This window comes from Theobroma umbraticum, unplaced genomic scaffold, assembly GCF_002168275.2.
Source record: "Theobroma umbraticum cultivar Fairchild unplaced genomic scaffold, ASM216827v3 scaffold_146.0, whole genome shotgun sequence".
NCBI lineage: Eukaryota > Viridiplantae > Streptophyta > Magnoliopsida > Malvales > Malvaceae > Theobroma > Theobroma umbraticum.
Window position 1 is genome coordinate 6,971,028 of NW_018397265.1, and position 21,346 is coordinate 6,992,373.

The 21,346-nt window shown below is 35.1% G+C and overlaps 5 protein-coding genes across 6 annotated transcripts; 2 read left to right on the forward strand and 3 right to left on the reverse strand.

Moving 5' to 3' along the window:
• The first annotated feature begins 4,008 nt into the window (after positions 1-4,008).
• Positions 4,009-6,697, forward strand: BIR6 (Pentatricopeptide repeat (PPR) superfamily protein). The gene has a single exon (XM_021436700.2). It carries the CDS (start codon positions 4,197-4,199, stop codon positions 6,090-6,092), a length of 1,896 nt encoding a protein of 631 aa, XP_021292375.1. The 5' UTR covers positions 4,009-4,196; the 3' UTR covers positions 6,093-6,697.
• Positions 6,698-6,798: 101 nt separating this feature from the next.
• LOC110422690 (pachytene checkpoint-like protein) lies at positions 6,799-10,561 on the reverse strand. 2 transcript variants are annotated; one of them, XM_021436701.1, is made up of 14 exons: positions 10,312-10,561; positions 10,162-10,225; positions 9,866-9,972; positions 9,597-9,664; positions 9,193-9,296; positions 9,012-9,116; positions 8,485-8,574; positions 8,309-8,384; positions 8,133-8,202; positions 7,970-8,040; positions 7,772-7,862; positions 7,462-7,589; positions 7,234-7,362; positions 6,799-7,109 (listed from the first exon to the last, which is right to left on the reverse strand). In XM_021436701.1, exons 1-14 carry the CDS (start codon positions 10,442-10,444, stop codon positions 6,969-6,971), a joined length of 1,377 nt encoding a protein of 458 aa, XP_021292376.1. In that variant the 5' UTR covers positions 10,445-10,561; the 3' UTR covers positions 6,799-6,968. The 2 variants fall into 2 exon arrangements, with proteins under 2 accessions (XP_021292376.1, XP_021292377.1); XM_021436702.1 differs by lacking the exon at positions 9,012-9,116 and having other exon boundaries at positions 9,166-9,296.
• Positions 10,562-12,573: 2,012 nt separating this feature from the next.
• LOC110422541 (uncharacterized) lies at positions 12,574-13,967 on the forward strand. The gene has a single exon (XM_021436498.1). The coding sequence runs from the start codon at positions 12,681-12,683 to the stop codon at positions 13,119-13,121; it is 441 nt and encodes a 146-aa protein (XP_021292173.1). The 5' UTR covers positions 12,574-12,680; the 3' UTR covers positions 13,122-13,967.
• A 457-nt stretch (positions 13,968-14,424) lies between these two features.
• LOC149526821 (uncharacterized) lies at positions 14,425-15,069 on the reverse strand. Its single transcript, XM_089784574.1, has one exon. It carries the CDS (start codon positions 14,989-14,991, stop codon positions 14,599-14,601), a length of 393 nt encoding a protein of 130 aa, XP_089640700.1. The 5' UTR covers positions 14,992-15,069; the 3' UTR covers positions 14,425-14,598.
• A 1,587-nt stretch (positions 15,070-16,656) lies between these two features.
• Positions 16,657-20,689, reverse strand: LOC110422732 (serine/threonine-protein kinase STY13-like). Its single transcript, XM_021436746.2, has 6 exons — positions 19,593-20,689; positions 18,983-19,115; positions 18,667-18,862; positions 17,585-17,709; positions 17,337-17,495; positions 16,657-17,224 (listed from the first exon to the last, which is right to left on the reverse strand). The coding sequence occupies exons 1-6, from the start codon at positions 19,721-19,723 to the stop codon at positions 16,799-16,801; spliced, it is 1,170 nt and encodes a 389-aa protein (XP_021292421.1). The 5' UTR covers positions 19,724-20,689; the 3' UTR covers positions 16,657-16,798.
• Positions 20,690-21,346: the final 657 nt, after the last annotated feature.

Below are 21,346 nucleotides of genomic sequence, written 5' to 3' on the forward strand. Positions count from 1 at the left end.
AGAAAGCCAGGATGATGAACACATGAATAAGTATTGCAGGCTAACCTGTTTAACCATTCATCCCCAAAAAAAAAACAAAGAACAGACAAACAAACATACATATAACATATAATTAATGTGGTCGGACCAGGAGCGCTTGATTCCCCTTTGCATGGATGATCTCCATTCCCATGCTACCTTTTCTCACCGGGAGTGAAGCTCTACCTTCACTGAAAAGCAGCTATCAAAGCCACCCATCTCGTAAAATCGAAAGAGAAGCTTAACCATCCTCTTTTGATCATCAGTGCAAGAAAGCCGATGCATAGTCGAAACCCCAGAGCTTAACATGATCAGAAACACCGATGTGCAAAAGATCAGAAGGAAATGCTATGGAAAACAAGCTTGTTTAGAGAAGGGAGAGAAAAGGGTTCATGCCCATCTTCTCATTCATGGCTCGTTAATTTCTTCAAAGGAAGCCATACATATGCATATATATATAGACAATTTACATATATAAGCCGAAGAAATGAAATATAAATAGGGGAAAGTTTAGGGTGAGGCAGAGCTGCAACCTGAGAAATATTTGTGGTGCACCGCAGACTGCACCACGCACAGTGAAGAAAGCTTAACCTTATATTCCCGCATGCAGGTTTGAGCTTTTAGTGAACAGTGGGGGGGGCGGCACGTTTCCACAAGAGCAAAAAGAGAGGGAAGAAAGGGACAGACAAGGAAGGTTTGTTTTTTGGCCTCTAGGGACTCATTTCTTTGTTCTAATTTCCAAAGGCAAAGCATGCTATAGAGTTGACAAAATGAACTCCAACTAAAATATCTATCCGAATAACTTCGAACCTGAAATGATTCAAACCCGACATTAATATAATGTAAAATAGTAATAATTCAAATTTAAAATTAAAATTATAAAACTTAAACATTAATTTTATTCTAATTTAAACCCGAATTTAAAATGAGATACAATGTAAATTCGATCCGAATTCGACCATTTGCTACCTCCAATATGGTGTGCCCTAAAGTTAGGGACACTTTTCAAAGCCTTCTCCCACTAAAAGGGTCTTTACATGCACATGGCAAGGGCCTAGAGGGGACCTTGGTTTGAACTTTTTTGGCTCTCTACTGGTCATTTTTTAGGGTTTGGTCGGGTGTACTAGTCTATAGATCAAAATCATATGCTAGCTACTACTTTGCTTTTCAAAATGTCTTAGTGAAGATCTAACATGTCTTACAGAAGTTCACCTACCATGGATATTTGTACTGTGAATGCTTTTCTTATAGGGGACAATCATGGTCAGAAAGTCCAATTTATGTTGGTCATGACTGATATTATTGCCCTATATATCAAGTAAATTAACAATTATATGTACAAAGGATAACACTATTTAGATGAAAAGTTGATATAATCATGGTTTAATGTCTTTTTTATAAAAAAAAAAATTAAAATGAGTAATCAAGGTGTCGAAACCTTAAGATATGATGTAACATTTATTTTCAAAAAGTGTTAATAATGTTTGATTTGATGGTAGATGTATATATATATATATATTTTTTTAAAAAAAGTAAAATTTAATTTTTTTAAAAAAATATAAGAATATTTCAAAAAAATTAAAACAATTTAAATTTAAGTATTCAAGTATTTAATTTAATAATGCATGCATGTATCTTTTTATTTAAAGAATTGAACCCTAAACCTCTTTTTAAGAAAAACAAGCACTACAATTCATATTGCCTAGAACCCAAATAAGATAAAGAGAAGCAGCCTATCCCTATTCTTTTATGGATAACTAAGAATCTAATTATCTCAAAGTGCATGATTAATGCCATTTAGGGTTAACTAAGAATCTTATTCATGAGCGGTTTAACGAATGTATAGTTCGCATACGTTCTTAAAATTAATAATAAATGAATTTATTCACGAAAATAAAATAAACTAAATACAATTGTGTTAGAGCTTGACAAGTTTATTGAGTTTGTCAATCAAATAAAAGAAAATATTCAAATTCATTTGAGAAAAAAAAAGTTAAGATAACCTTAGGGTTAAACTGCTTAGTATATATTTTAAAAAAACTAGATTCTCTTAGTGTTAAATTTCTTTTCGTTTACATATTTTTTTATAAAATTTGTATTCAATTTCACCCATTATTTTTGCTTGAATTAAGTTTTAAGTGACACATTTTTAAGTAATTAATTATAAGTTCAATTTTTAATACAGTATCGAGTTTAAATTATTATTATTTATCAATTATAATTTTTTATATAAAAGATAATAATAAAGTCATTGAATTATATTATATATATATATAATCATTTATATCAAAATAGGAATCTTAGCTCTTGCATGCTTACCTGGATTTACTCAATTCTTTTGATCAAGCGCCCTACATAGGAAGGACCACGGTAGTACCGTTGCGTAAGCTCTAGCGGACCAATTCCTTCAAGAGATTGAAACTTAACAGGGACCAAGTGGCCTCGAGAACATACTGGAGATCGACACGTGTACGGGTACGCACGCCAGTGATAAAACTGATTGGGTGGGTCCAGATCACTTTTCGGAAAACAATCTTCGCGTGGAAGACACTCAAGAGCGTGAGTGTTGTGGGGAGTTTGGTACGGCAAGAGATGACGTGGCATTTTGGATGCTTCTTGCTCTCAATAATTAGGTCAATTTTTATCTACCCAAAAAAGGAAGTTTGCTCTGCCTTTTACTTTTTGGGTTGTTGCCGTTCTCAATTTTCTAATTTTTCTAATATTTTTTGGGGAAATTATCTTTGTATTCCTTTAAAGTAAAAGTTATTACGTAAATATTCTAGTAATTACATCATATTTTTCTTATTTTATATATAAATTGATACACCTTAATGTATACTTTTATACCTTGCCATCTAATTGCGGAATTGTCGCTTTATAAAATGTGTAAAAAATGAAAGTTTAAATTTTTTTCAAATATATATTTTTAAAATTATAAATATTTTTTTCAGGGTTTTTTGCTTTTAATATAAATTAATAACATAGTAACATTTGATTAATTATTAATCGAATTGGACTCAAATCCTAATTTGTCACTCTCTAAGCTTTCTAAGTTAAATATTTTGAAAATTACTTTTATTTGGTTTCATTTTGTTTAAATTTAAAATCGTTCAAATTAGAAAAGAGTTTTAAATTTGTGTTCGAGCTTGCTTCCATTAAAGTTTGATTAAATTAAAGATCGAATTGAGTTTAGTTCAAGATTAGGGCAAACAAGCACATTCATTACACACTAAACGAATATATTGGATCTGGGTAACTTGTTCGTGAACATTAAACGAGTCATTAAAATCAAAATCAACAAAAACGAAAGATAGAAAGGAGGAGAGATTTCAAAATGTAGAGGGAATGGGAATCGAGGAAGTGGAGGGATGACGGATAAGAAAGTTGAGGGAAAATGAGAGATTAGAGAGAAGGGATAAATGAAGAAGAGATGAAAGGGGCAAAGCGAAAGGTGGCTAAATGTCTCTTTAGACATTTAAACAAACTTTGTTTGAGCCAACCATAAGTATGCCTACTAATGAATAATAAACATACTTGTGTTCGAGTTCGGCAAGTTTATTAATCGAGTTCTAAAATTTTGTTCGAATTCGTAAACGAGTTTAACCCAAATTTATTCATGAATTGTTTGACGAACATACTACATTTACATCTTTAAAATTAATAACAAATAAATTTATTCATGAACATAAATAAACTAAGCACAGAACTTATTCGTGAGTTGTTTGACGAACATACTAATCTATTTAAATTTCTAAATTAATAATAAATGAATTTGTTTATAAACATAAATGAACTAAATACAATTGTGTTCAAGTTTGGTATGTTTATTAGTTGATTTCTAAAATTGTATTCAATTCGTTACGTAAACAAAATTAACTGAATTTATTCATGAATTGTTTAACAACATATTGGTTCAATTACATCTTGAAAATCGTTTAATAAGAGAATTTAATATCTGGTACATAATTTATTTAATATATTTTAAATCAAAATTTAAACTTATATAGTTGTAGTATAAAAATCGTTGAAATATGAAAACAGGGCTTGAACATTTCATTGGCAATATACGTGGGCAAGGCTTAACCCAAATTCTGTAGACCGGGTTCGACCGGGGAAAACCGGAGCCTTAAACCCTTGAAATCCCCTCCCCAATTCCCATTGTTGTCTGTCAGACTTCTATGTTCAAACTCCAAAGAGCAACCATGAATCGTTCCAAGGCAATCCTCGCCTCCTTCAGACTCGCGAACTCGCTTCACTCCACCCGGGTCAGCTCAGCTCGTTCCTTCTCCACTCAGGTGACGCACTTCTCCCGCTTCTCTTCACATCTCTCATCTCAACCACACTCTTCTCATTTACTGAGCAGCCGTCAAAAGCTTCACTTCTCTTCCAAACCCAGCTCACTGGTCCAACTCATAGTGACCAACGACTGGTCTGATGAGTTAGAGACCGAGTTAGAGAAGTTTAAGTCGGCATTGACTCATGAGACTGTCATCTATGTTTTGAAGAAACTCGATAAAGACCCGAAAAAGGCGTCGAATTTCTTCAACTGGGCACGTGAAGAAAATGGGTTTAATCCCAATTCTTGTGTTTATAGCTTTATGCTTAGGATTTTGGCTAGTAAGGATACAATGAAAGAGTTTTGGATAACTTTAAGGGAGATGAAGGACCAAGGTTTTTATCTTGACGAGGAAACTTATTATACGATTCATTCATTATTTAAAAAAAATAAGATGAATACTGATGTTGTGGCTTTAACCCATTTCTATAAGAGGATGGTTGAAGAGAATGCTAAGGATAGCATTGTGAAAGAGGTAGCTGATGTTGTTTTGGGGAATGAATGGAGTAATGAGATTGAGAAACAATTGGATGATATGGCAATTGTTTTATCTGATAATTTAGTTATAAGAGTGTTGAAGGAACTTCGAAGTTACCCTAGAAAAGGTTTGAAGTTTTTCCATTGGGCTGGTAAGTGTTCGAGTTATAAGCATAACACCGTTACTTATAATGCTCTTTTGAGGGTTCTTGCAAGGCATGATTCTACTGGGGAGTTCTGGAGTGTTGTTGATGAGCTGAAGGGTGAAGGATTTGAGATGGATATTGATACTTATATTAAGGTTTCGAGGCATTTTCAGAAGATCAAGATGTTGGAGGATGCAGTGAAACTTTACGAAATCATGATGGACGGCCCGTACCAGCCTACAGCTCAAGATTGCAGCTTGCTTTTAAGACGCATTTCTGGTGGTGATACACAAGATTTGAATTTGGTGTTTAGGGTTGTGAATAAATATGAGGCCGCCGGACATGCACTTTCTAAGGCTATCTATGATGGGATTCATCGCTCTTTAACTGGGGTGGGTCGGTTTGATGAAGCAGAGAACATTATGAAGGCTATGAGAAATGCTGGGTGTGAACCTGATAATATTACGTACAGCCAACTGGTCTTTGGACTTTGTAAAGCAAGAAGACTTGAAGAAGCCTGCAAAGTGTTGGATGAAATGGAAGCACATGGATGTACTCCAGATATCAAGACGTGGACTATTTTGATTCAAGGTCATTGTGATGCTAATCAAATTGATAATGCATTGATGTGTTTTGCAAAGATGCAGAAAACCTGTGATGCTGATGCTGACTTGTTGGACGTCTTAGTAAATGGTTTCATTGGTCAGAATAGAATAGATGGTGCATACAAATTGCTTGTGGAGATGGTAAATATAGTTCATCTAAGACCTTGGCAAGCAACATTTAAAAATCTTATTGAGAAGCTTCTGGGGAAAGGAAAACTTGAAGAATCAATGAACCTTCTTAAGTTGATGAAGAAACAAAACTACCCACCTTATCCCGAGCCTTTCATTCAATATCTTTCAAAGTTTGGGACTGTGAATGATGCTATAGAATTCCTGAAAGCATTGAGTGTGAATGAATATCCAACCATTGGAGCTTACCTTCATGTTCTTAAATCATTTTTTGAGGAAGGTAGACATTCTGAGGCCCAAGATCTACTACATAAGTGCCCTCATCATGTTCGTAAACATCCTAAAATCTCTGAACTCTTTGGTACCAAATCTACTACTTGATTTTTTTAATAATGAGAATCAGCTCAAACTAGAATCTTTACAGATGCAATGAGCAATTTCTGCTCACTAGGATTTTTTTTTTGGTATTATGTAGCTTCTTATATTATTTTTCCGAAAAAAAATGTTTCATGAATTTTATTTGGGGAAGTTCAGCTTGACAAGTTGTAAGTTTTTGCAAGGTTTTGCAGTGTTCATCTTAACTATTGGTGTCTGGTTAAATTTGGTTGTGCAGTTTCTTCAGTGGTTCGATAAAGTTCAGCTGCCGTTATTTTAGTTGGTCAAGGATTTGTTGAGACTTGATGTTCATTTTTAACATTTAGTTCTTTTAGTTTTCTTTTCAAAGTTGCGATCAATGGCAGTGTTGCGTTGGTGGTTTGGAGACAGTGTGGTGGCCGGTGGGAGTTGGATTCCTTAGGTGATTTTGACATCGATATTTCTTTTTTCTTGTAAGGACAGGAGGCAAGGGTATATTTATTCTGTGAAACATTACTTTAGGCAGCTTTAATTCAAATATAATGCATAGAGTTGTTAAACAAATCTAGTGCCCTTCTAACAGTTTTCTGGTTTTATTACAGATGTGTCAAACATGTTAATCTAACATTTCAAATGGGATGACAGGTAACCATTAGCAGTCTGCGGTTGTAATAACTATTTTGCTAGTATACTTTCCTTTTAGAACTTTTCTTGCAAGCAAAAATGAAACTAGTTTTGCTCAAGAAAGGAATCCATGTTTTTCACCAGATATTACTAAGCAGCTTGTGTTGATTCTACATCTTTATATACAGAGACACGAGTAGATATTGCTAAAGATTTAAGCATTTTTGACATATTATGCTTCAAAAGCGTCCATCATACACATAGAAAAACCTCGTTAGTTCAGTCGGGTAGCTCAGAACACTCCCTCCTGGCTGTTTCTATCATTGTGTGCAAGAACTTACTAAGGTCACAACAATATGGGTTGTTGAGGGCCGCATGAGCCAAAAATGGAAGTTTTCTTAGTGATCTTCCGCTCAATCCCTATAAAGAAACCACAGAGAAAATCAAGTTAATACCCAAACGTCAGAAAGTTTATTTCCCTTTGGTCATTTGTAATGCAGTTGCCAGATTCAATATGTATGCATTCAAGGGTTCTGTTCCCAACCTCACATGCTTCTGCAGCCTCTAGTAATTGTTTCCATAGGTGAAGAGTTGTTTGAACCTCCTGAATCTCAGGCATACTCAGTTTCTCTTTCAAAGTAACATAATCTGGAAGGATGGATTGGCTAGAGTCCTAGAGAGATTCAAATTTGACAAATTTGGGCATTAAGTGGATGAGACGAAAATTTGGCAGCATCAAGCACTATTGTCTCTGTAAGAGAAACATTCTTACCTGGGAACTTGATATGATTCCTGTCCGAATAAGTTCATTCAAGCAGGACTTTAAAATTTCATAACGAGCTTGAAGAGTTGGAGGGCCAATGTATGCTTTGATATCTGCTCGGTCAACAAATGCAATATCTGCAATACAATCAGTAAATCTTTATATTCCAACAGTGTGGATATTTCTCCTGTCTAATCTTTATATTCCATCGCAAGAGAATATCTGATCAAGGTTCCTAACAGTTTGAAAACTCAGAATACCAATCCAGTACAGAATAATGACAAATTACCACCCAATCTGAAATGGGTCATTGGCTTACCAATAGCAGCGGTTATATTGGACGTAGTCAAAACGATCACATTGGGAGATGATTTAAGCTTATCCATCTGAGTTAATAGCGCATTTACAACCTGAGTACATGTTTTTTGAAGTTGATTTAGGGTATAAAAATGAGAGAGGTATACTCAATCACATAAAGATGTGCATTTAAGAAAGAAATTAAAAATTAGTCTTATACCCGAATGGAATCTGAAGGCTCGGAACCAGACAAAGCAGCCTTCCTAGCAGCAGCGAGGCTTTCAACTTCATCTGCAGCATCATCATCAAATCTAAAGAATCATAAGATAGAAAGACTGGAAATATTTAAAATCGAAAGCCAACTTCTGTAATAAAAGGCTCACCAATTAAAACAAATACCAGATTGCTTTCTTCCTCTACCATGTCTTGAATTTTTTGGAAAAGCTTTGCAACCTAAGGTTTAAAATATACCAGAGTTAAGAACGTAATCACCAAACACCTAACATCCAGGACTCTACAGTATTTCTGTCAAAAGCAACCAACTGGCACAGGAGCATACCAACTTGCCGCTCTCAGAGAACCATTTACTAAACAAAGAATGTGCATTAACTTCAACCAATTGGCACTGTGGGTACCTGATTACAGAAGAGCAATCCGCAAAACAAAATTAGGCTAGAACCAGTCATCTGACATGCTATTAAGTCTGAATTCATCAGTCAATGAAATTAACGAAACCTGGAGCTGAATCTAATGGATAGTTTTTGTGCCAGCGCTTTACATAAAGATGTCTTTCCTGTACCTGGTGGTCCATGTAAAAGAATAATGCTGCAAAACATATTAAAAACATCAATCCGTTTTGGGACATAGCAATTATTATCAATGCTTGTAATCAACTGACATTTCCTATTATCTAGATGACTAAGAGAAAATTAAAGAAAATACCAAAAAAAAAAAGCCAGTTACGAATACACCACATGAAGCCTTGCTTCATCTCAGATAGTTTAAAGAATTTGCCCTTGGGGCAATCAGTCATAGGGAATCCAGGTGCAACAGGGGAATTGTCAAATTGCATGAAGAAGATTTTGAAAAGTAGGAAAGTAAGCATGTGTGTGCATGTAGATTTGTCTATGCTCTACACAGAGCTTTGCACCTTCAAGATTATAGAACCACATCAAAGTGGACATCACACAGTAAGTAAGAATGCCACAAATATCTGAGATACTAGTGCTTTCTTCCTTGAAAGTCATGAGAAGGTTCCATACCGGTTCCATGACACTAGGAAAGGATCAACACCTTTTTCAGTAAAAAGTAATGCACTGGCAGCATACCGCAATAACCGCTGCTTAAGGCCAGATTCATAGATTAAGCTACAAAAGAAAATTCCAGCATCAAAATCGAAACTAATTTCAAACTTACAAGAAAAGATGGCAGTTGCAGACAAACCTTTCCCACATGCCATCAAATTCCTTAGCTGGAAGGATCCATTCATTGAAGCTGGACAACTGGCCATCCCCACTCAATTCCTCACATGGCCCTTCCTCACTAAGCTGACAAGCCAACAATGGTATCCATTCAAATTTAAACAAACAATATAAAATAAGTATAAATTGGAAAACTGACCACACATTTTCAATTTCTGCAAGCCAAGCAAATACTGCATCAACATCCTATAGTTACAACCTCATATGGCTCTTTCACTTGAAATTGGATAACATTTCAAACACAATGTAGACTGCAGAGGCCATTTACTAAGGCATGGTTGTGGAGGAAAATGCACCAAAAAAAAAAAAAAGAAAAAATCATAAAATCTGCAAACCTTACTAAATAAAATCAGAATAGCATGGTACCTGAAAGACATGAACAACAGGTTTGACTTGCCAGAACAAAAGAATATCATGGTTTTTCACCCATTCATCTACACAATCAACAATTCAAACAAGATGAGTAAATTGCAAACCCTCACTCTCCGTACAGTAAATAATAGAACTCATCAACTAAAATGAGATACTCAATCAAGCTAAATGCCTCAATTTCACACTCTAAGCTGTCAAAAACTTAAGAGTCATTATTTTTCTCAGGTCTCACTTTCACCAAAGACTCCAAACGAAAAACATACCTGTGTCACAAATACGGATTCTTCGTACATTTTCCATGAGAAATGGATCATCAATAGGAACAGGTACAGGACCATCAACGTAGCTGAGACTCCTCTTTTCAAGCATTCTAGTTGCAAAGCAAAACAGTTGATTTCAACCTCTCATTTAAAAAACCCCAAATCCAATAAACCCTAATTTCTTTCAAAGCTTATAAATTAGCATAATTTTTCAACAAAACAGTGAAACATCAACCATCAGTCGGTCAAAGATTTTTTTTACCATAAAGTAATAAATCAAAATCTTTTTAACTTCTTACTGTTCAACGGCTTTCCGGACATCGTCTGGCCGAGCTGTGCTTGAAGGTTTTAAGCAAACTTCAACTGACAACAAAAGTATGGATACAAACATAAATCAAACCAAAGCAAAATTCAAATTTGTGAAAAGAGAGTATACATTGAGGAATTACCGGAAACGTGAAATTTGTCATGGGGAACAATAGGAGAAGGCGATGCCGGAGGTGGTGACGGGGCAACGCCGTTTTGTTCAGAGATCTTGACGTCTGCGGGGTTTGGAACTGAAATCTCCATGGGAGAGCTCATCTTTTGGTTTTGGGGATTTGAGGGATTACGGATTATACCGCGGATCGCATTGCAGAGGATCTGAAAATCATGTTTTTGAGAGGTAAACCAGAAAGAAAGAAACCCTAGATAGGTGAAACCAATGGATTTTTATTTGAAAATGGGCGGGAAAATGTCGAATAAGGTTTTTCAATTCCTGTGCTGCGGGACTTCGGCTTGGGGATGCGACTCACCCAATTATATGCTAACACGTGGAAGGTGTTTTTTTGCTTTTTTCCTCCCTCCATTTTTTTTTGGTAAAAAGATAATTTTTTTAAATAATTTCCTTTCCTTTTTTGTAAGAAAATAATTTTTAAAAAGTTTTATATTGGATCATTTTCGAATCATATCTCTTATTTTTTTTTACTCTATTGATATATTTGAATTAATATATTTTTCTGATAATTTAAATATTAAACTAACTACATTATGAATTATGTGTTTTTTTATAATTATTTATTATTTTGTTTATCAATTACATTATTATCGTTTACAAATATAATTACACAAACATTCACTCCAGAAAAAATATTATTACAAGAACATTGACACACACATTTAAAGTTACAATAAATAAAAAATTTAAAAAATATAATTATTAAATATTTTGAGAAATTTACAATAAAAACTGAATTCACCAAATTAATTGAATAAATTTGATTAAGATGATTTAAATAATTCGATGGTTTGATTAATTCTGAAATGAGATCGATGAAATCAATTAATTCGATTGGTATTGATTTTAAAATATTTTTTTGACTAATCAAATTAACCTATTTATAACCCTAAGCACACTAGTATTCATTTATGTTTGAGTTTATTTATATTTGTTGAAATATTTTAATAGTTTGAATCATGTTTATTAGAACATTTTAATATTATTAAATTTGTGGTTTATTAAAATTCATAATTTAATTTTATTCATTATATAATTAACTTTAAAAAATAAAATTAAAATTTTTGATTAATTTGATTACCAATCAAATTAATCGATTTGATTTAATAAATAAGTTAATTGGTCAAAACTTCATTTTAAGTTGATTTAATTAACTTTTAAAAAGGCATAATATATATAAAAAAATTTAAATTATTTAAAAAAATTTAAATAAATTTTAATCTTTTATTACATTCAATCAAATTCTAATAGTTTTATTTTGAAGCAAACAAGCTCTTATAATTAATCATTGACTAACTGTTATTAATCAAAATATTACTTATTGTTTTATATCACGTGACATTGACGTAACATGTTGATACATTATAATAGATGATAACGTGATATGATGATATGGCAATGTGATATTTCATCTTACATCAACACCACGTCAGTACCACAAGGCATAAAATGATTGATCACACATGTTGACACATTATACTAGATGACGTGATCATTTCACCTTATTATTTTATATTACGTGACACTAACGTAACATGTTGACACATTATAATAGATGATGACATGGTCATATAGTATTTCACCTTATACATCAACACGACGTCTGTACCACGAGATATAAAATGATTAATGACATATGTTGATATATTATAATAAATGACATGATTATGTAGCATTTCATCTTATTATTTTATATTACATGACATTAATATAATATGTTGACACATTATAATAGATGATATTGTGGTATGATGATATGGTCATGTAGCATTTCACCTTATACATCAACACCTGGTCAGTACCTCGAGGCATAAAATAATTGATAACATATGTTGACACATTATAATAAATGATATGATAATGTAGCGTTTTATTTTATTGTTTTATAATATATGATACTGATGTAATATATTAACATATTATAATAGATGATGGTATAGTATGATGACATGATCATATAACATTTCACTTTATATATTAACAACACATCAGTATCACGAGATATAAAATAATTGATGATAATTAATCAATCATTAATCATAAAAATTTATTCAATATCAAATAAAAGTATAAAATCGAATTTATTTAATCAAACTAACATAATTAAGGGTTAGACCCACCAATCCCTACCCACGTGCCAATGCTTGAGGCTGCAGGTAAATTGCCGATATTGTCAATATTGTCAATTACAGTACTACAACAAAGGTATGCGTTCCAACGGCTCATGTCACTTCACATCAACAACAACGTGAGGTTGTAATTTACCTAAGATAAACTGTATGGCCCCTACATGACTTTCCTTGACAATGCCAAAAAGGAAGCATGAAGAAAAAGCTAGAGGTTGAAGATGATGGTGTCAAGGACCTTGAAATCATCAAAGCAGTGGCACAAGCCTGGCACAGTCACTCCGGGTGCACCAGGCAAACCAATGAATACGATGCCTACAGGCGAAATTTCAAAGGCAAGCCTTCTAGGTTCAAGCTTGAAGCAATGAGCAGGCCATCGTCTGTCAAGGACAATGTTGCTACCCCATGTTGGGACTTCCGGCAGTCACTGTGGGATTCATATGAGATTGTCACGGTGGCCAAAAAGCTAGAGACCGGCCTGGTTTTTGATGACCCTTTCACAGGGTTAGAAGATATGAGTAGAGCTCAAAGGAAGCACAAGGAGAGTAAGAATGGCCTTAGGAATTTGTTCAAGTGGGTGACCTCGAGGAGATTCAATGAAGCTGATATTCCTCGTGAAAATAGGAATGGGTTTTGATCTGTTTTTTAGTTTTATTAGCCTTTGGGTTTGTGTGAAAATTGTGAACTGGATTGTCAGCTCAACACACAGCAGTTTTTCCTCCTGCAACTGTAAACATGGAGATGGTAGCTCTTTTTAGCGTGATATCAACAGCAACCTGTTTTGAAGGTTATCCTTCCTCTTTTTGCATCCATTGATTTCTGTGCATTTGCTGAAACATGTTCTCTGCAAAGCTAGGACTCTTCCTGGTCAGGACTTATGGAGATGCAATCAGTTATTTCTTCTCATAGTGTAAAACTTGCCAATCATCTTTCATCTCAACCAATATTGTAAAGCTAAACCAATTTGATGTCTTCCTTACATAAATTTTCTTCATTCACTTCACCAGTTGCTTCTTTTGCAGTACTCTATGCTACTGCTCATAAAGACCTATTTATGACATAACTCTGTTGTTTTCTTTACAATTTTTCTGATCTTCAGTAGGAATAACAAGCCAGCAAGTGGATCGGATCTTGAAAAGTTCCAATTTACATATAAAATGGCCCTGTCCCTACTCCCTTGGGATATTCTCTGCTATGATCTCAAGGCACTTTACATCTTTACCATAACATTATTGCAGGCTTGCAGGAATACTAATTAGCTACTTGGACGGAATCTTTTGCCTTGGCAACATAGTTTAGAGTTAAATAGCAGTTGAAAAGATCAAGATCAGCATCTCGATCACGGTCCAGACAGAGAAAGATATTCAATACTATTTGGCAAAAAGCCTGCTTTCATTCAACTGCTATAGGTTGGCTGCTGGCGATGCCCGTATTGTGTTAATGGATATGAATTTTTAATGGCTCGACTTGATTTTAATATTCATCTGGTGCAATCTTAAGGTTCATGAGGAACTAACTGATACCTTAATTTTTAATTTTTCTAGTGTTGTGAGCCACTATTGATCCCTGGAACCACCTAACTTGTAGGCCTATCTCTGAAAAAGGTTTCAGGTACGATATTTCCTGGGTTGCTCCAGAGTGCAGAGGATTTTTAAGTCTAGTATCGCAACTAGAATGGGATATCAACTGCCAAAGTTTCAAACCCTCGCCTCCATTCACCTCTAGAACATTGCTTCAATTGGGTCAAATTTTAAGTGTTTGATTACTTCAACTGGCAGGGGTGCTATGTATGTGAGCTATTCAATTAGCTAGAAGACTGGCGATGGGGCAGGTAGAGAAAAGCAACTTGATTAGAGAGCTGTTATTGGTCCTGCAAGGTTTATATAGTATTCATAATTATCAATAACAACAAATACATCAGGGCAGACACAAGAGCTATCTGCTAAGCAACCAACTTTAAAGCTTCATTAAAGAGAAAATAAGAGGGAACACACGGGGTTTTGGTAGCACTTCAAGCCTAATTAGACAGGCCGTTTATTTAAGTAACTGCATCAGCAATACTATCTATGGTTACCTGGCCTGTCATTTAATCATGATTAACATGCTCCCAAAGTCTAGTGCACTTTGAAGGTCTTCCATTTGCACAGTTCAAACGCCTTGTGCTTCTGCTGGATGTAGCCACCAGCTTCCACATCAACGGTGGTTTCTTCATAATCCTCACGGTTCCCATCCCTCGTTTCCTCAATGGTTTCTACATGCTCAACCACCTGAACCTTCTTTTCAGACTTTGGGGACCGCTGCTTTTGGTGATGTTCTTCCTTAAACTCAACAACCTCTTCCTCAGAGCTGTACTTGTTGTTAAAGGCCTTGTGGACAGTGGGGTACTGAGATGCACCAGGGATGATGGTGGGCAGTCTTTCCATTCTGGCAAGATGGGCACGGTAGTCCTGGGACGTGGTGTCCCATCCAGAATTCTGTCTGGGAGTGTAGCCGGCGCTTCTTCTCATTGTTGTATCTACTACTCCCTTCACAGCTATAACTAAGCCTGTAATGGAAGCTTGCCCATTTATAGGCAGAGAATTTTCCTTTATTCGTAAATGATAAGATTGCATCTGGTTCTCTCTATCATAATGCCATATCAAAATATACTCAGGTTCAGTTTAATTCAACTACATGCAGAGAGGAATAAAATACTGATAACAAAAAGGGAATGCTCGAAGGATCTCTTCAAAGTTTGATACCATGCCCCTGCTGCATTATTAATCTAGGAATATCAGATTTTTTCTCCAGGATAGTGAACTGCTCAAACTTTTTGGGTGCTCAACTGGCTGGACAAAGAAATACAGTCGTCAGAGCCCAAACTATAATACCCTGGAAAGCAGATCCTCAGGAATTTTGCCTGAAAAGATCAGAAATCTATAATGGCTGTCAATATCATTTCACCCCAACCCTCCAAGTATCTTTCAAACAAAACAGTTGCAGAATGTTAATTAGCATTAAAAAATGAAAATTAACTCGCATGTATTCTTGGAACTGTTTCACTGGAAAACTCTGCAGATGGCAGCTGGGACATTGTCTTCTCAATCGGGAACATCTTTAGTGAGCTGGTTTGTTGATTCCATTGCCTATCCAAACTTCAATCCCAGCACTGTCCCTTTCTCCCGCCAGAACTATAACTGCCATAACTACCATTAACCCTGGAAAAAGCCCAAGAACCTTCTCTCGCACCTATCCAAAACCACCAAAGATCTCAGCCCAAAACTGGTGTCCTGTTGCAGAGATTGTCCATGATTCTAATGGGATGCGAAAATTTTATGGCAGTGCCCACGATTTGAAAAAGAATAAGGACTGTGATGGCGGGTCAAACGTTTTAAGGTAAATAAACAGAATCATTCAATCTCACACGAGTAAATAAGGTAATCTTGAAAAATTTATAAGCCTGCGCATTACATTTTAATCTAGTGTTTTTGAAAAAGAATAACAATCCGTGACAATTATACCTTAAAAGAGTGAAATTGTTTAGAGAAGTTTGAATTCTATTCCAAGCGATTTTTATGGACATTGAGAAAAAGTCGGTTTTGATAATCATGTCGGTAGATTTTAAATTTTAATTTCTTCTGTCAATTTATAGGAAAACCCTTCCTGTGGTTTATAACATCATGATGGTGAAGTAATTACTCTATCAAATTCAGGGTCAATACTCTCTGTTTTGCACTAGAAGTTTTCTCCATTTTTGATAGAACTCCTTGTATGAAAATGAGTTCCAGTGCCATGGAAAGTTTTCCAGGAAAAAAGACTCAGAAATAAGTTTTCACTCCAATGAAAAATCAAACCAATCTCCAAGGTGAGACTGGTATTTCTTTACTTGACAGTTTGTTAAAGCAATAGTCATACTGATAGTTAAGTGCCTACAAGAATGCAAAAGAAGGGAGGTGGACTAGTGCTTGCATTTCTACCTTGATTAGCGGAAAAAGATTGGCAGAAAGGGTTCTGACTTCTGAGGTGCTGTTGCTTTCTTGTAGAGTGATTAACACTTCATTGAACAAATCAAACAGAATCTGTTTCTCCCCTTTCCTCAAGGAACTAAAGTTGAAATTTCTACATCTTATCATTAAACAAGAAATGAATCCCCCCCCCCCCAACTGACCAATTCCCATATTTTAGTCGCTGAAGACATAAGCCGACTATGAACTATGAGCACTCAGAGGAAAATGATAGCAACATCAGATGGATATTGTTGGAATTTCATCCAACTGAATTGGACTTTCACTTAAAAATGTAATTTATTAATCTAAAAAAATATTGTTCATGCTATCAGGGTGTACTTGTCAGGCAAGAGGGCCCTATTGTTTTCTGAGCCCTCTTCAGCTTCTTTTGATTCCCACTAGGACAAAAGTATCTGTCATTTCTTCTATCTCTAAGGACTAACAAGCATTGATCAAAGCAGAAGAAGAAACTTCTCCGCTCTTTTACCATATTTGCTTTGGGGGTTTCCCCAGAGTCATCACGCACTCCCATCAAAGAGCTTGTACCTGGAGATTCTGGTGGCAATATGGCATTCTCTGAAGCAAAAATCCGAGGAGGAATAGCTGGTTCAGGAGGACAAATACTAGAAAGATAATTTAGGAGCATCTGGATTATTTGACTGAAATTAGGACGGGTATTTGGGTCTTCCTTCCAACATGATGTTAGAATGATGGCCAATTCCTCTGGCAGGTTTTCAGCACTAGGCCTCACATTCTGCATAGCAAAACATCCCAAAACGTCAGCTACATTTAACAATATTAGAAAAGCTTACGATCACATCTACTTTAATCAATAATAAGAAGGAAATATTATATGAGAGTATTACCTTAAAAGCCGCTGCATATGCTGCCTGAAGATTTGACATGCCTTCAAACGGCAATTTGTTGTGCAAAAGCTCCCACAGCACAATCGCAAAGCTGTAGGCATCCACTTTGTGGTTGTAATGCTTCTTTTCTCCCAGCCTTAATGTGACAGTACTGTACAACTGCCATAATTTAGCCATGCAACCATGCAGTAATTAGTGGTTTGGTAGAAAAGGATTGAAGAACAAACTAAAAATGAAAAGTTAAGTACCTCTGGAGCCATCCAGCGGTATGTTCCCGTTTCAGCAGTCATCATCTCTGTCAATGACTCCTCTCTAGCTAAGCCAAAATCTGCTAGTTTAACCGTTTTATGGTCTGCTGTCAAAAGCAAGTTTTCTGCAGAGAGAACATCCAGATATGGTGAATATTCAAGCTGACATGTAATTGTGTATGCTTAAATGTCAAAATCATGCCCTCCCAGTGCTATGCTGAATCATTTGCATAGCACACAAAAATGAAGTTCTCTATTTTCCAGCCTGTTGGAAGGGGCAGTAAAGGTGGATGAGCCTAACTTCTAGTTAAGCAAGATTAATGCAAGTTGCAACAAATAAAAGAAAACTCACACAGCTAATTTTCTCTTAAGTCAAATGTTATTATATTAATAGTAGGCATTATACAGGTAAAGCAAAGCAACAGGAAAGAAGACACATACAGCCGGACAAGAAAACCAGATGCCCTAGTTTCATAAACAAAAACAATCATACTCCAGCTTGATAGCCTTAAAAGTAATGTTTGAAACCTACTGTAGTGATCTTCGACAGAACAAGTGAACTCAATATTTGGAAGAGATTCCAACGGGTGTCAATTGGAAGCCAGTCCCATGGCATTTTCTTCAAATTTATTGGATGCAATTGCTTTTTACTAATGACAATACTATAGGGGCTTTTATAGGTGTCCTGTCACCAAACAACTGCATCAGGATTACATGCAATAAAAAACTTGGTAGTCCGTATGCCCTCTAAACCATCTTATCATTCTGAAGCCTGAACAGCAGTTTAATATGTTCCTCACATCTTCTTTAGTCTTCCCTTCCCCTTTAATATCCTCCATTAAATCACATATCTAACAGATGAACACAAACATGTAGCATTAATTACCTACCCTTCTTGCATCCCTTCATAGTTTTTAGAGATGAAAGATTTCAATAGTCACCACCAGTCAAGCAACTGATTCAATTACCTGATGTTCCCTCGCATTCAAAATGGTGTATGTCTCCATATTGCAAAATGCAGATGTTATCCATCTAATCAACTTTCAAAACACAAAAACGTGAGTGTGGAATGAGAAGATTACCAGGCTTCAGATCACGGTGGATGATCCCATGAGAATGCAAGCACTCCATAGCACGAGCAATATCAAGTGCAAAACCAATAGCAATTCGCATGTCTAAGCACCTAGGCCGCATGTTCAGCAAATACTTTCGTAGGGTTCCCCCCAAAAGAAGCTCAGTAACTATAACCATTACAGGCTCCTTGCAGGCACCAATAAACTGTTCAACACAAGGGTTCATCATTCACAGTTAAAATTGAGTGAAATTATATATGATTGGAAGTACAATGATGTACCAATAGCAAGGTGACAATCCTAAGAGGACTAGATGCAAGTCAACCTTCACTAGATTTTTATGCTGAACTCTAGACAGCATCGCAACCTCTCTTGCAAACCGTCCTTCTCTCTTGGTTATCTCCTCAGGAGTTTCTCCTTTATGAAGTATTTTAATTGCAACAGTCTGGTTTCTATACCTGCAAGGCATCCCATAAAACCCAAAAAGGGGGAAAAAAAAGAAACACAATATTAAAATCCAATTCCAGATAAAACAGACTCAAATCAGGTTTAAGATCTCAAGCCAGCTTTAGCAGTTACAACTAAATATAATTAAATGAAATTCTAACTATTTACAGGAAGAATAAGGAGTTCCAATTTTCCGTTTGACAAACAAATTAAAGTTTCAGCCAAAATGAGGAAAGAAGATAGCATAATTCAGACAAGAATGAGTAGAACAACAGCTAAACTAAAAACCCACAAATAAATCAGAAAGATTAATAATTCCCAATTGCTGAATTTTGAGACAAACAAAGAACAAAATTATGGTGAGGAACTGAATTTGCCAAAGGGAGAGTACAAAGAAGAAGTTGCAAACCATAGTGAAGGCATTGCCCAGAAATAGCCAAACCAAGTAATCCAAGAACCAGAAAAAGAGAAAAAAATTGCAAACTTACTTTCCCTCATACACTTTGGCATGAGCTCCTTCTCCAATTCTTGGACCAACAAAAAGATGCTTTGGATCAATCGACCATTTAGCATCCAATTTGAACTCATCAGCCGAGTAAAACCTACTCCCAGATTCCATAATTCTAAAACAGGAAAGAGCTCAAATATCTATATCTAGTAAGTAATCATTAGAAAAGTTTATCCTTTTATTAATTAGTAAAAAAAAAAAAACATACACCACAAACTCAAAGAAAGGAAAGCTTTTTGAAGGCTCATTCACCACAGACACATTACATGGATAAGCTGACAATATGAAATAGAGAGAGAAGAAGCTACACAAGACATGCTCTGGTGTAAATTTTTCATGTGTGGTGTTTTTGATAAAACCACTCCTAAAAAATCAAACTTTCACAAGTTTAATGGCTTAGATGTCCTGAAGGAGGCAAAAGAAAGGAACCCCACGTGTAGTGTACCGTAGTTGAAGAGAGAGGGAAACAGATTGAGAGAGAGACGCACACACACACAACAGGAAATAAAGGAAGGAAGGAAAGAAAGAAAGAAGGACAGAAAGAAAAGTTGAAAGTGCAAAGTAAATGTCTTGAAAATTCATGGGGAAAAGAGAAGGAGAACAAGATCAAATCTTCATCAAAACTTTTCTTTTCCTTTCTGGGTCTTTTTTTTTTTTCCTAGTTTTGCATCATAAGAATCATTAGAGAGCTTTAAATTATGATTAAGTAAACAAATGGGGAGATGGGGGAATTTGAGTTTATTTAAATCTTTTCAGGGAACAAGGGCTTAACAGTTAACAGTGTTGATCTAGAGACAGAATCATGGGAGAGGATTGAGTGTGTGCTCAATAGAGAAAAGAAGAAAGAGAGAACGATTTGTGAAATATTGTAATAAAGGAAGTGGGAGCCATAAACTAATCAAAAGCACATGGAAACTGATCTTGTCAAACATGGGGACAACCCCCCATTAAATAAGAAATGCCTGGACTGGCTAATGCCTTCCTCCCTTCCTTCCTTCTACTTGTATTTCACTCTACTTCTGGTGTTCAAGCTAAAGCCCAAGAAGGTGTAGCTTTTTCTTTGGGGCATATTGACTTTGTTGTCCATGGTTAGCTGCCCTCTCTTTTTCTTAGAAACAAATACTACTCCTATTACTAATCAACCTCTCCTCTTTATTACTTTTTGCTTCTAAAAATTATTACTGACATTATTATGGATTCAAAAGGAATTTATGGAAAAGTAATATTGGCACCATCATATTAAATTAAAAATAATGTGATTTCAAAGATAATTAGTACATATATGTATATTTGGTGAAGATAAAATCATAGCTTATACTTATCTTCTTTTTTTCAAAATGAAGATATTTTTTCCATTTTCTAGACACACAATACCATTATATTTTCTACATTATAAATTTATTTCTTATATTTTTATTTTTTTCGCATAAAAAAATTAAATATCTATAATATAAACTTTTTTTTTCAAATTTTAATATAAAATACATCAAAATTAATACATTTACAATGACTATAAAGCTTTTGTTTAACTCAAAACTCAATAAGCAAAGGAAGAGGAGAATATGTGCATATCACTTGCTACTAATTTTAATTGAGGTTTCTATCTACCATAATTCCTAGCGAAAATGGACCATCATTATTCCTTGCTTTATAAGATAAATGCTGAAGCTTTTGTTTGGTCATTTTGCTGTCTTAGGGGGTAGAAAAGAAGAAAAGATACCTTTTGCTGAGTAT